This window comes from Otolemur garnettii, unplaced genomic scaffold, assembly GCF_000181295.1.
Source record: "Otolemur garnettii isolate 467f Iridium unplaced genomic scaffold, OtoGar3 scaffold00004, whole genome shotgun sequence".
NCBI classification, from domain to species: domain Eukaryota; kingdom Metazoa; phylum Chordata; class Mammalia; order Primates; family Galagidae; genus Otolemur; species Otolemur garnettii.
The window spans coordinates 447,642-462,198 of NW_003852399.1; the positions used below are offsets into that span (position 1 = coordinate 447,642).

At 45.3% G+C, this 14,557-nt stretch overlaps 1 protein-coding gene across 2 annotated transcripts in view; it reads left to right on the plus strand.

The window, feature by feature from the left end:
• The first annotated feature begins 11,424 nt into the window (after positions 1 to 11,424).
• The window catches only part of ADCY8 (adenylate cyclase 8), a 251,173-nt gene continuing 248,040 nt past the window's right edge, over positions 11,425 to 14,557 (plus strand). The window contains exon 1 of one of the 2 annotated variants that reach the window (XM_003782340.2): positions 11,425 to 14,420. In XM_003782340.2, the coding sequence (XP_003782388.1) occupies positions 13,461 to 14,420 (960 nt within the window). In that variant the 5' untranslated portion in view covers positions 11,425 to 13,460. The remainder of the gene's footprint in view (positions 14,421 to 14,557) is intronic. The other variant, XM_012810007.2, reaches the window with a different exon arrangement.

The window sequence follows — 14,557 nt, forward strand, 5'->3', positions numbered from 1 at the left end:
ACATTCTGGGACATGAATTATTATTCTCATTTTGAAGATGAAGACATTCAAGTGGGGAGCAGTCAGGTTACATGCCCAAGGTCAGAGAGGAGTTAGGATTCGTAGCCAGATCCAACTTCCAAACTGTCTTCATCCTACTCTGATGGGTTTATCAGTCCTGTGATGAGTAGATGAGGGCTCTAAGGTTGGCTTTGCCATGAGCTGATGTCAAGATTGTGCAGAACTCCTTTAACCTCTCTGTGCTTCAGTCACCTCACTTGTAAGATGAAAAGATACGAGTTCCCACAGTTTTTCCTGCTGTAAGTCAGTGGCTTAATTATAAGCACAATGTCCTATATTTCTTAGAACATGACACCATTATTTTATGTCTTATTAAAAATTTTAAAATTCTGCTAATTAAGCCATCAGGCAATGTTTTTGTTGCTTTGAATTTTAGTTTTTGTACTTACTGAAAAAGCATTTTAAGTATAACTAAATAAGGATTGTATCATATATCACAGTTGGGTACATATAAAAGGGCAATAAATCATAAAGGTTACGAGGTGGGCAATACAGTCCTGAAACGGTTAAAGTGGTACTCTGCCTAATAATTTGCAACACCAGTTCCCATAGTTCCCAGAAAATATTGTCTTCTATACCATCCACATCGTGCATCATTTCATTTCTTAAAATAATATTTGTAATTGTCTCCTGCTATTCTTCAAGTTTTAATTGGGGCACTTTCTGAATTTTAGCAGATCCCATCAACAGAAGCTGATTTTAGGCAACTTCAGGGAGATATATTGTCAGTGGTAAATCTGTGGTCCTTTGGCATTGTGAAGGCCTGAGACAAAGGGCCACCCTATGCTGGGATCCCCACTTAGGGCTATCATGTCACTCCAGGTCACCCTGGGAACTCCCCAGCTTTGGTCAGGGTCTTAGGCACATGGGAAACTTATTACCAAATCCTGCCTTGGAGCCATCAACATCGCTGGGAACCAAAGGCAGAGAGCTTTGCTTTGTTCATGACGACCTCCTTCTGAGTTCCATGCCAAGATGTCTGACACTATTTATTGGCAATCCTCCTGGGGTTAGTAAGGAGTACACCCAAATCTAATTAATCAGTCTGACTACTAGCATGCCCAGTCGTTAAAAAGTAACCACAGCTTTCATGAAGACAGAAGAACACCACATGTGCCCCTTGATCATGACTCTGGCTACTTTGCCTTGTCTCTCCCTGTTCGTCCTTTTTCTGGCCTGACTCCTCCAGGGCTCCATTTGTTTCCCATCATCTCGGGTAAAGCCTCTGCCGATACTGTGCTCCACCCTGGAATCATCCGAGTGAATCGCTGTGAGCTTCGTGAAGCCAGATTTCCACATATGCGCTGTGGGAATCATGAGTTCTACCTTGCAGGATTGTAGAGCAGGTCAAATGTAATACAGTGTTTGAAAGTGCTGGGTCCACACTTCCTTTTCTCTCCTCTGCCTTTCTTGGGTAATTTCTTCTATTCTTCCTTCCTTTTCTCCTTTTATATCATGTTCTTTTCCAAATCTGCTCCACTTTTTATTCCTCCTCCCTCCCTGCCCCTTCCTTTCCTTGCAGCCTTCTACCTTTCTTTCTTCCCTCTTTATTTCCTCCCTCTTTTCTTTCTAGTCCTTTAGACTTTCTTTTTTCCTTACTCCCTCCATTCACTAACTAAAGTTGTCATAGACATAGAGATTTGAGAGTTTTCTGGATGTCTAGCAAGACTGGCAACTTTTTAAAAGACTAAAACACAAGAATAGTATTTGAAGTGGCAAAGTGATAAAGGTGTCTGTTGTTTGTTATTGCAATGAGACCATCTTTCTCTTAATATCTTTGCTAGAGAGGAACACAAAACAAAACAGGAGATTGAGGAGGCCAGGAGAGAATAAAGGGATCAGCCTATCCTAATTGACAGCGCCTGTTCATATGTTGTTTTGATCATCAGCACAGGGAAAAAGATATATGGCCAGTTGTGGTCCTTAAAAAGTTTCAGATATTTGAGTACTTTAAATCAGTTTGAAGTGGCATAAATAATTTAACTGAACTATAAGTAAATATAAAGAAGATTTTTCTTATGTTGTGGATTTCTTACTTATTTAATTTTTTGCAACACAGTTTAGTTGCAAAACTGGAGATTGATTCTTCTGTCTTAATTCCAGTCCCAAGCGGATTTCTCTTATCACCATGGCCAAATGTGGAGGAATGACCCAGCCGTATCATTCCTATTTCTTATTTGTTTGGCTTCCTTTGCAGGTTTGGCCAGGGAAACCATTTGTGTTCCAGTTATGGCCAGTCACATCTAAGTAGAATCTGTCAAAGATGAGATTTGCGGAAAAGTGGTATCTTCTAATACAAGGAGCACAGACGGACAAGGATGACAGCCTCAGTACTCCCCTCATGCCTTTCTTACTGATTTGTATACAGACATAATGATTGAACCTACAGAAACCATCTTATGAACATGAGACCCAGGATAATTTTCACCTAAGTACCGTTGAGATTCTGACTCTATGCTTGCAACCATCTACCTTGAGAAAAATAAACCACTATCTATTTATGCTAGTTATTCAGGTATAACCATAACTTATAGCCAAAAGTGTTGCAAATCAATACTCTCCTGGTCTTTGGAGAGAAGTTGAAGCCCAACTCTCCCACAGTTCACATCCGAGTGAGAAAATTACTCCAGATGCATACAAATTCGTTCAAGGAAACTTCCTAAGGTTCTTACAAGGATAAAGTCAAATAACTCAGGTAAAGTATTATCACTAATTCCAATATATAATAGATATTCTAAACCCCTGGTTTCATTCTCTTTGGGAGGAAATCACTCAATGAAGAAGAAGCGTCTCAGTTAGAGCCAGTGATGTTTCTCTCCTTTCCTTCTTTTGTTTGTTCTGTTCCAGCTCATGAAAGGTATCGGTTTTCTCCTAATATGGCTAACTCTGCTGAGCGGTTCACCTATATCAGAGTCACAGCCAATTAGTTACCAAGGGTCATTTTTCACTCATTCATTCAAAAACCATTCAGTAGGCTTCTTCTAGCTTACAGCATGGTGAATAAGATGAAATGGTGCTTCCCGTCAAAGAGCTTGTGTCAGAGAAAACAGAAAACATATAAATCAACCCTAAATAAGATCATTACTGATGGTTAAGATGTGCTACGCAGAAAATAAACAGATAATTCTTTCTGGAAAATTCTGGAAGGATGGAATTTAAATAGCTTGGTCAAAGATCACTTCTCTGTGAAGGTGACTTCTGAGTGAGAAGCAATGAGGCTACTAAGCAATGACCCAGAAAAGCAAAGACAGAGGAATGCCACATAGCAGTGCAGGGCAGCTTGTCCTCTTTACTTTTGCTTCTTAGTTAATAATTGAGTTTGTGTGCCCATTTATCTTTCAAAGTGTGGTGCAAATGTCTTTGCCTGCTATCTCCACAGTATATATATCCAGTTATGCACCAATTAATTAACTAATTAATTGTAAGAAACAGGAAGTTTTACTAAATATGACAACAGTAAGTAAGTGAATAGTTTTAAACCAAGAAGTGATACTTTCACATACTGGTTCTCACGCCAAGTTGCTCATCTGTTGAAATAAAAATGATCCCTGGAACCACACAAGAATTCTCCTTTCTGTATGTAATAAGTTAAAAACAAAGAACTGCCTTTCTGCTGTCTTACTAGTTTATAACTGAAGGCTGCTGCTGTTGTTGCTGTGCTCTTGTTTGGGGGTTTGTTGTAGGAAATGTGCCACCTTCTGGGGCAGTTGGGTAGTGCACTAGTTTCTACTGCTGCATAACAAATAGCCCCAATCTCAAGAGCATAAAACAATAAACATTTATTATCTCACAGTGTATGTGGGGCAGAAATTCAAGAGCAGCATAATTAGATGATTTTGGTTCAGTCTCACATGAGGTTCTGGCCAAGCTCTCAGCTGGAGCTGCAATCATCTCACAGCTTGACTGGGGCTAGAAAATTCTCTTCCAAGTTGAATGGTTCAAATGGCTACTGGAAGGGATTATTGGTTTCTTGCCAATTGTTGCTATGAGGCCTCAGCAACTGGCTATACAAACTCCTCTATATGGTGCCTGAGTACCCAGCACAGTGATTTCCTTGAGAGTGGGCACCCCAAGAGAGAGTTGGGTATAAGCCAAAATGTCCTTATACCCTAGCCTTGGAAGTGACATGCCACTACTTATGTTGCACTCTAATGGCCCACAGACTAATTTGAATAAAATGTTGAATAAGACCATCAAAGGAGGAACAGGGTCACTGGAGTCACCATGGAATCTAGTTTCTGCAGACAAGTAGAGGTGATTGAACAGGGCTGAGAGGAAAATGTATAGTTTGCTGAGCAAAGAGCTAGTAGGATCTTTAAAAATATCTCTGTTGCAGGTGGTGCCTGTGGCTCAAAGGAGTAGAGTGCAGGCCCCATATGCCGGAGGTGGGGGGTTCAAATCCAGCCCTGGCCAAAAACTGCAGGAAAAAAAAAAAAAACAAAGAACAAAACTCTGTTGCCTGTTTAAGATCTCTAGATACCATATGTTTCTTTATATCAGATATGTTGATCACTGGGAAGGTGGCCCCAGGTCCTGGCCTAGGGATAAGCATGGAATACAGTTTTGGCCAGTGGAATACATGTGAAAATCTTCTACTGGCTTAATGGAAAGACTTCTCTTTTTACTTCTATTAAGAAGGAGATATTCAGCCAGGCGTGGTGGCTCACGCATGTAATCCTACCACTCTGGGAGGCCAAGATGGGTGCATTGCTTGAGCTCACAAGTTCAAGACAAGCCTGAGCCAGAGTAAGACCTTGTTTCCAAAAGTAGCTGGATAGTATGGCAGGGACCTGTAGTCCTAGCTACTCAGGAGGCTGAGGCAAGAGGATTGCTTCAGCTTAGAGTTTCAGCTTGCCTTGAGCTATGACACCATGGAACTCTACCAAGGGCAACAAAGTGAGACTCTGTCTCCAAAAAAAAAAAAGGAAGTATTCCAAAGAAACTCTAGCACTCTGGTCTGTGTTTCTACCCTACTAAGAGAGACTTAATGTTTAGAGAAGCTGTAGCTATCCTATGACCATAAGGGAAAGGCCTCAAGAATTCTACAATTGCCAGCACAAAGTCCCTGATATAATTGGCTTCTTGAACCAAACCAACATATCTTTATATCCACTCTTCTCGTTGTACAAGGAAAACAAACTCCTATTTGTTTAAGCCATTCTTACATATGTTTTACCCCCATCTGTAGCCAAAATCATTTCTAACTTACAGAGACATATAACCCAGAAGGTCAGGGAATGTTTCTCAGGGATAGTGGTATCCAGGTGGATGGGAGTAGGAAGAGAGTTCCAAACAAAGGGAACAGCAATTCCATAGATTCAGAGAAAAGAAAGAGCAGGGCACATTTGGGGAAGTTGTGAGGCTGAAGCCTTGAGAACAAGATGAGTAAGAGTAAGAGACAGGGCTGGAGAGAGAAGCAGTAGCCAGTCCTAGACCTTTGTCTTCCATTTTAAGGCCGTTGAGGGCGAAGCAGGAGTCATCACAATATTTCAAGCAGGAGACTGACATGATCCAGTGGGGAGGGGCAAGGGAGACTTGTTCTTTGGTAGGCATAAGGTTGCAGTTGTGGGGGCAGGGCTGTTTGGGGGATCTGCTGCAAGACAGTGTACTGTGCTAGACATGTTGCTCTGTACACTTGGAAATTGTTGGGATAGTCGATTTTATAGTGTGTGTGTGTTATTTAGAATGAAGGAGAAGGCAGCTAGAGAGAGAGAGGTTAAAGGTCTATTGAAACCATCTAGGTGAGAGAGGACAGTAGCCAAAATAAGAAAATAGCAGTGGAGTTAAAAGAAACAAGAAAGTTGTGAACTATTTTGCGAGTGGTCAACAGGTCTTGTTTATTGGGGTGGAGGGGACTGAGAGTTTACTGTGTGTGATGCATGGTACCAAGTGCTTTATGTGAACTGCCTTTAGTCTTCTCAAAGCCTGGCAAATTTTTCATGTTCCACTATATTATGAAAATTTTAAACTGTTAAATCACCTGCTATGGTCACATGCTGAGTCAGAACTCAAAAATAAGTCTTCCTGAATACAAACTGGACTCATTGCCCTAAATCAGAGCTTCAGTTAAACATGACATGCAATGATTCTAAAAAGGAACTCAGGGCTAAACCAATGCCTTCTAGGCATATTTTTGCTGTAATTCATACTAAGAAATCCACTATATATTGTGCCCAGGACATGTAGACAAGTGTGTGTGTATGTGTGTATGTGTTTCATGCTGTCCAAATTTAATATTTGATTTGTAATTGGATAATGAAAGCTCAAGTATCAAGTTGTATAGTAAAAAATATTGTATTAAGTCACACTTTATGAGTTTTAGATAATATAGTATCAATATTTTGATAACTATTCTTCTTAAACTGTGTCTTAATTCTTGACTGCGGAGAAGAAAAGTCTGTATATTAAAAAATGCCTTTGTATACAGTAACAAAACAATAATTTTAGTTTACTAAAATTTAGCTTACTATTAGTTTACTATTAGTTTACTAAAATTAGTTTACTATAATTTTAGTTTACTATTTTACTGTTTTATTTTTTAAATGCCGACCTACTTAGTTGATTTTTCTTAGTCATCAACCCCCCAAGTCAGGTGGACCCTGCAGGGTGAATAAAAATGATGTGGGAGGATTTTATCCATTTGTAGATGTGGATACCATTCTGTGATATCAATTTGGGGGATTCACTCTTGTGTGTTCCCTTTTCCCTTTACCTCATTCAAGCTCTCTAGCAATCATTTTAGAAAGAAAGAACAGAAAACAATAGTAGTCTTTCCATCTTTCCAGCTTTTGTTTTTCCAAAAACATAATCCCAAAAGAAAACATTAAGGGTTTAGACAAAGTACAAGGAAGTACAGGCATGTACATGGTAACTATGTACATTAATGCACTTCTGGGGTACAGTGTGGGGTTTTCACACACAATCCGAAACACTTCCATCAAACTGGTTAACATAGCCTTCCTGTCATTTTCTTAGTTATTATTTTAAAACGTTCACATTCTGCTCTTAGAAAGATTCACTTATACCCTTGTAAGATAAACTTCAGAAGTGATCCCTCCAATCCCCCTCCCTCGCCCATCCCCCATCCTCCCTCTCCCTCCCCCCTAAAATCAGGGGATCTTAAAATACAAGCATTCTCATTAGACCAAAAAGAAGTGCTCCCAGACTGGTGGGGGTGAGGAAGAGTCTGTGCATCCAAATGGTATTCTATTAGTGCCCTGGAGAAAGTGCAGTACCTTAAAGGGCCAGGGCAATGTGCTATGTATGGTAAGCAAATGGGGCAATAGGCCAACCTGTAGGAAGACTTACCTGTATCTGTGTTGAAGTAAAGCAGTGCAGAGGGGCTTCAGGACCTAGAGGATGGGACTGTGTGGGTAGGATCAAAGAATGCCACAGCCAAAGACCAGACAGCAAGCATGTGCTTGCCTGTGTGCCTCCAGTGCACACCTGGGCACTGCATAAAAGCCTAGAACTACAGCATGTTCCTGGGATTAGAAGGGTACAAAGGAAAGCTTCAGGAAGGTCATGGGTTAAATGTCTCACCAACTGGCTAGAAAAAGAAGTATAGTGATTTTGAAAAGGAGAGAGAGATGCTTATTCCACACTAAAGTAATGAACTAAGATGCATATATGCAATGGTATCAATGCATGTGATATACAATCTTTGCATTAGAATGTCTTTTACAAAGTGCTAGCTTAAACAGTCTACATAAACACCAACGGTAGTAATAGGATGATTTTTTAAAAGGAAGACGTTTTATGATGTTAAAATAGCAGTTGGATAGATTAAAAAAGAGAATATGGGAAATAATCTGCTTTATTTCCTACTGACTGTGATCATTCTGCCCCATGACTTTAGGTGTGTGTCAAGTTGAAAGTCAGGTGGTAAGCCATGGCCAAAACAAGGTTTAGAGAATCGGGCAGCTGACCACCACCCTCCACTGTTTCTTTCATTACTCCTTTTCGTTACTACTCCTTAATGTAGCTTCTTAAGCATTTCTCCTGTAGTATGTGTATGTGATTGTGAGCATGTGAAATTTTAGGAATTTAGTAAATAAAGTCTTAATTGGTGATTCCACAGTTATTTCATCCTCTAGAGATGGGGAAATCATCTTTTTAGAAGAAGATGCTTGCCTGTCTCCCTTGAAGGTTTCTTCCTCTGACTTGCCTGACTGATGAGCGCTATCTTTCTCTTCTCAGAATTGTTTTCCCACTGATGAGACTCTTCCCCTTCCAGGCACCAGAATCTAATTTAAACTAGTTCCTGCGAAGATCCAAAATGTCTACAAATATTTTTTTCTTTCATGAGTTTTTCATGGCAGAGAAAATATGAGATAGGAGTAAATTAGATATTTTCTTTGTTCTATTATACCTTGTACTGCATTTCAGATGAAATGTAAGTGCAAAGTTTTTCATGCATAGACATTTTCATGGATGAGTCCTACTTACTAAAGACCTTGGCTTTTCCTGGAGTTCATCAAAGCAGTTGATGCCTTAGACATTTCCTGAGAGCAGTGCTTCCAGGCAAAGCAAGCATGTAATTGTCCTTTAAGGATTTCCAACTTTGGAAGCTGCCTTGTTGCAAACACACTCCTTCTCTTTGGAAACAGGATCTGTCTGGTTTCAAGTCCCCTCCTGAGCCGAGTCCATCTTTTCTTTTACATGTTAATATTTTATATGTCTTCAGTAAGTGTTAGAAGTTCTATGGGCATTTTGCATAGGGCACAGCTCTTATAAAATTTAAATTCATACATTAATATAATCAACCTAGGAAGTCAAAGGTGTATCAAGGGAGAAAGCAAATTTCCTTTTATTAAACATATATACTGTAAATGTAGCCGGTGGTATCCAGGAAAAGCACAAAACAAATACGTTATTTTCTAATGAGGCAAAAGGATATTTGCTCTATCGTCACAACCACCCAGACGAAATAAATTAGGCCAAGTCAACTATTTTGGTTAAATCCAATATGTGAAAATCTGTTTTTTCACAAATTATAGAAATAATGTCTAAAGCTTGAACTGAGCCAAAATTAATAGGCCCTTCATTCAAAGAAGAATAAGTTCTGCTACCTATATCTGTCACTCAGGCTCATCCCAACAGAATTCTATATATCTCAGAAGTTTCTTATTTGATATGCCTTTGGAAAGGCAAAATATATTCTACATTTCTATTTCTATCAGTCCTATTTAAGTTGACTGCTTACTATGGCATTTTTATTGAATATGTGCAGGCTAGATATGATTCGAATTTAGTCATTGCAATTTCACTATCTGCTTACTAACTATGAGATCCTGGGGAAAGTACTTAGCCACACAAAGCCTCAGTACTCAGTATCTTCCTCAGTAAAATGGGAATAATAAACAGATAAGACCCTGATGCATAGAATTGCTAGGATGAATAAATGAGATGTTTGGAAACAATTTTAAGGGGAAGTCTAACACCGAGGAGGCACTTAGTATGTTCTTGCCCACTTTATCATTATCCCAATGTAAACTACAGTTGCTCGAAGCTAGAGGACATAGGCCCAGGGAAAATCAGTCACTTCTTTCAGGGAGCTCACTGTTTCATGGGGAGAAATTATAGCAAATGGAAAATAGTCCCTGTAGCAAAGACCACACTAAAAGTACCCAGAACAGACTACTGAGCAACAGAGAAAGAAGTTATTAATTCCCACTAGGGATATCAGAAAAGGCTCACGCAGAGACAGCACTGCTCAACTTCGAAGGATGAGGTGAGTAGTGTATTGAGGGAGGGACATGGGGGCAGCAGCCCAGGAGGAAGAAACTGTGTGTAGAAACTCTGAGCTGTCAAAACACTGTCCCTGGATCCCAGCAGAGACCAGACTTAATAAATACGCAGGGACTAAATAAAAGCATGCTGATGAGAGGTCTATCACAGGCTCAGAAGAGTGTGTTGACGTCTCTTGTTTTAAGTGATACTTGATCATTTGTCCCCAAAAGCCTCTCCGTCATTGAGATGAGCCACTGACTTGTTTAAAACAGAATGCCTTTTGGGCTGAATGGCACTGTGTCGTCCCAAGAAGAACATTTGGTACTAATTTTGTCATGTTCTTACTTTAAAACAACCTACGGTAACACTCCTACAGCAAAGAAACTTTCGGAGTCAGCTGAACAGATGTGATGTTTTCTCCCCAATACGTTAGCTTTAACCTCTTGAGTTCATTAAATTATTTTTTGAGTTTCCTTCTGCAGCATGCAATGTTCATTCATCAGCCTGAGTCATTTTATCTGACTGGGGCCAATGTCCCCCTCCTTGGCCCACCTCCTTTTGCTGCTGAATAAATCATCCTGGGATATGTCCAGGTTGGAGAGAGATTTTTGTAGGAAAGTTCCATCTGCAGTCAACCCATCATTTATTCAGGCTGAGTCCTCAGGGGCCCAAGGAGAAAGAATTGAGAAAATAAAGAGATGTCCTGTGTTGCCAGGTTTGTTAATATGGTCATTAACACACATGGCTGGGAGCAATGTCAGCAGAGAGAGGGCACATCTCCCCATCCTGGCTCAGAGGCTATATAGGAAAACTGCCCTCTCTGGGCTCCTTCTCCAAGTCAAGAGGCTTATTACCCACCTCAGAGTTCCAGGAGTGCTGATAAGGTTAAGGAGTCCAAGGAATTCATGGAAGAAGCAGCGAGTAGTTTTTCTTTCCCAGGAATATAATTGCTGGAGTTATTTCAACAAGCTGCACAAACTGAGTTTTTTGAGGAACTTTACCCTTAACTTCTGGCCCTTAGGATAGGCCAGCTACTCTGGGAGATTTTTGCAGTTAACAAATTATCTATACAGCCGGGTTAAAAATAAAATCCCCCTTTTATTTAAAACTAAGCATTTAATTTTGCTTCTTTTCTTGAGGAATAGTAGAATACAAGTTTAAAGGATTGGAATTTAAGGAGGCTTTTCCAGGTTGTCTATCAAATACCAGAGATTTACTGGTTAGGGATAGGGGAAAACGTTAGAGCATTCTTTCCTCTTCCTTCTGGGATTCTCTGTGAGAGGCAGGTGACCTGTTGTGGGTTTAAACTGAAGCCCATATGCCTTGAAAACAGAGCATTAAAAAGGAAAGAATTAAACCCCGTGTTTCAGGACACAGCCTAGACAACTAACCCTGGAGACAGTGTGCGATTGGGAGGGAGAGGGGAATGGGAAGCTATTCTTGCTTAGGGCAGGTGGGAAGGAGGGGAGTTTCTCTTCTGAGCTCCAGGGAAATCACTCCCTCAGGAAAGGATGAGAGGGCAGAGAGGCCAGGCGGTCACTTAGGCTTTCATGGGACGGGACTGGGAGCCAGAAAAGCTCCCAGGGCCTGACGTCATTGGCCATCAGCTGACTGTGCTCAAGGCCGGGCTACACCGGCTGCAGCCGCAGTGGTGGTGGCCACCCACCCTCTGCCACCTGCATGGGGCTCGGGACTGCAGTGGCTGCATTGCCCTGCCACCCGACACTCCCAGGGACTCAGCTCAGCTTGGCGCTAGCCCGGGCACAACGCGCCCTCGGCGCTGCGACTTGGTCCTCTGCGAGCGCCACCCCATGCTTTGTCTGTGTCCGCTCGGTGGAGACTGAGCAGGCGGGAAACCTGGACTCAACGCGAGCCCCTGGAACTGCCTTTCTCCAGGTCTTCCTCCCCAACCCTTACTAGAAACGGGAAGAAACTTAAGTGCGCGAGGCAGACAGGGGATGCCCCATTTTGATGACCCGCGCCCTCACCCCTCGGCGATAGTAAAGACACTCCCGCAGGAAGCTGCCTGCCTGTATGAATCGGCGGCGTGGGAGATTTTGCTTTTACAGGAAAGTTAGCTTTGACACCAGACTAGCGGGTGCAAAGGACAGAAAGGAGACCCTTTATTCCCTTGCTCAGGGCTCTTGGAGTCCATGGGCAAAGCGACCTGCGGGTGCTGGTTCCGCACCTGCGGAGGACAAGAGCCAGTACCTAAAGAACAGCAGAGGACCGTGGCGACACGACCACTGGAACGCGGGATAGGAGTGCGGAGGGAAGGCCGGGGCTCCTGCTGCCCGCGGTAGTCCTCTGCCTAGCTGGTCAGAGCGTGCGGCTGCCTTCAAGACACCGGCGTCCTGGGCATTAGGTTTCCGCCACCACCCGCTCCGCACCCGGTTCCGGGGGTGTGGCTTCACGAGGGGGCGGGTTTAAGTGGCCGCGGGTGTCTGACCGCTCTGACAGGTTCCCAAATTCCTCGCAGTCGCCGGATGCCCGCAGCGCTTTTTAGAGCACCAGGGTGGCACGCCTCGGGGCTTCGCTGGCTCCTCCAGAGACATCTCTGTCGCCTCGGCCTCCCTTCTCGTCCAAAACCTTATATTCGCCTCACCGCCAAGCTTGGGTTCTCAGCCGCAGGGATCCGAACCAGTGGCTTCCCTTCGCTCTCAGATCTGTTAGCTTTGGCGCCCTCCCCGCTTTCCTTCCCTCTCCTCTTGCTCCACCTAGCTGCGGGCCAAATGGACTCGGAAGAGCGAAGTGAAGGGCCTGGGAACCGTGTGCTGCGACACCTCAGAAGCGCAACTGGAAGCGTTAACCTCGTCTTCTAGGCAAGGCCGGGACCCTGGGGCCAGTGTCCCTTCACTCCCTCCCTGAGGGATGCTTCTGCCCAGAGCCAGAGCCGCTGCGCTGTCAGTCCTCGCCCTGGACCCAGAACCGAGCTTGGGGGATACTCAGCACAACCTTCCTCCAAATTAACTGTTTGGTGACTTGTTAGCGCTGAGACTACCACCTCTGAAGGCGCTCTGCCACCTCACAGTCCAACCTCCCCTCCCGCCCCGCATTCTCTCCCATGTTGCCCCCGCCCCCAGCTCCGCCCCGGCTCCCCATCCCGGCCGCAATGGAGTTCTCCCGAGGGCGATGAATCCAGCCACAGCTGCTAACTTCGCACCCATCGCTGCCGCAGGTCAACCCTGGCCAGCCCCCCTGCAGCTGCCGACCGGTAGGTGTCCGGAGCCCAGTGCCGCAGCCAGGACCCCCCAGACGCGCAGCAAAGGCACGGTGCCTCTTGGAGAGCAAAGGCTGCGCCAAGACGCCGAGCCTAGAACCAACCAAGAAGCCTGAGTCCGGGAAGAGGGCTGCGCTACTCACAGCTCCGCGGCTTCTGCGGACAGATAGCCGCCGCCACCGACCGCGGCGTACTCAAGCTGTGCGGGCCGGCGGGAGCGCAGCGGGCAAGGACGTGGGGGTCTGCTTCCATCTTCCTGGCGCCTTTTGCCCCTGGGCACAGTATGACCTGACCTGCGGAGTCGCCCTGCCCAGGGTTCCTGAAACAGGGCAGCCCAGAATTGAAGGACTTGGTGCAAGCTCCAACCAGGTTGTCTTCCAGTCTTTAGGAATTCCTCCTTCAACTGCCTCCGCCAGGTTCTACGCCTCCCTCCCTGCGGCCCAGCGCCATGGAGCTCTCGGATGTGCGCTGCCTTAGTGGTAGCGAGGAACTCTACACCATCCACCCGACGCCCCCGGCCGGTGACGGCGGGAGCGGCTCCCGGCCGCAGCGGCTGCTGTGGCAGACGGCGGTGCGGCACATCACCGAGCAGCGCTTCATTCACGGGCACCCGGGAGGCAGCGGCAGCGGGAGCGGAGGCTCGGGCAAAGCCTCCAACCCCGCGGGCAGCGGCCCCAACCACCATGCGCCGCAGCTGTCCGGTGACTCTGCGTTGCCCCTCTACTCTCTGGGCCCGGGGGAGCGAGCGCACAGCACCGGCGGCACCAAAGTCTTCCCAGAACGAAGTGGGAGCGGCAGTGCCAGCGGCAGCGGCGGCGGGGGCGACCTGGGCTTTCTGCACCTTGACTGCGCCCCGAGCAACTCGGATTTCTTCCTCAATGGGGGCTATAGCTACCGAGGGGTCATTTTCCCCACTCTGCGCAACTCCTTCAAGTCTCGGGATCTGGAGCGCCTCTACCAGCGGTATTTCCTGGGCCAGAGGCGCAAATCGGAGGTGGTGATGAACGTGCTGGATGTCCTGACTAAACTCACCCTTTTAGTCCTGCACTTGAGCCTGGCCTCGGCCCCCATGGACCCCCTCAAGGGCATCCTGCTGGGCTTCTTCACGGGCATTGAGGTGGTGATCTGCGCCCTGGTGGTGGTCAGGAAGGACACCACCTCACACACATACCTTCAGTACAGCGGTGTGGTCACCTGGGTGGCCATGACCACCCAGATCCTGGCAGCAGGCCTCGGCTATGGGCTCCTGGGCGACGGCATAGGCTACGTCCTCTTCACACTCTTTGCCACCTACAGCATGCTGCCTCTGCCGCTCACCTGGGCCATCATGGCGGGCCTGGGCACCTCGCTGCTGCAGGTCATCCTCCAGGTGGTTATCCCCCGGTTAGCTGTCATTTCCATCAACCAGGTAACACTCGCCTGCCTTGTTTTCCCCCTCTGATTCCTTCCATTTATTTATAGTTTGGTTCCAGAGAGCCAGGGTTGCCTCACTCTTTGTCCCCCTCCTCCTGCCTGACTTGGTGCTTTGCACCTAGGGGGCCTTGG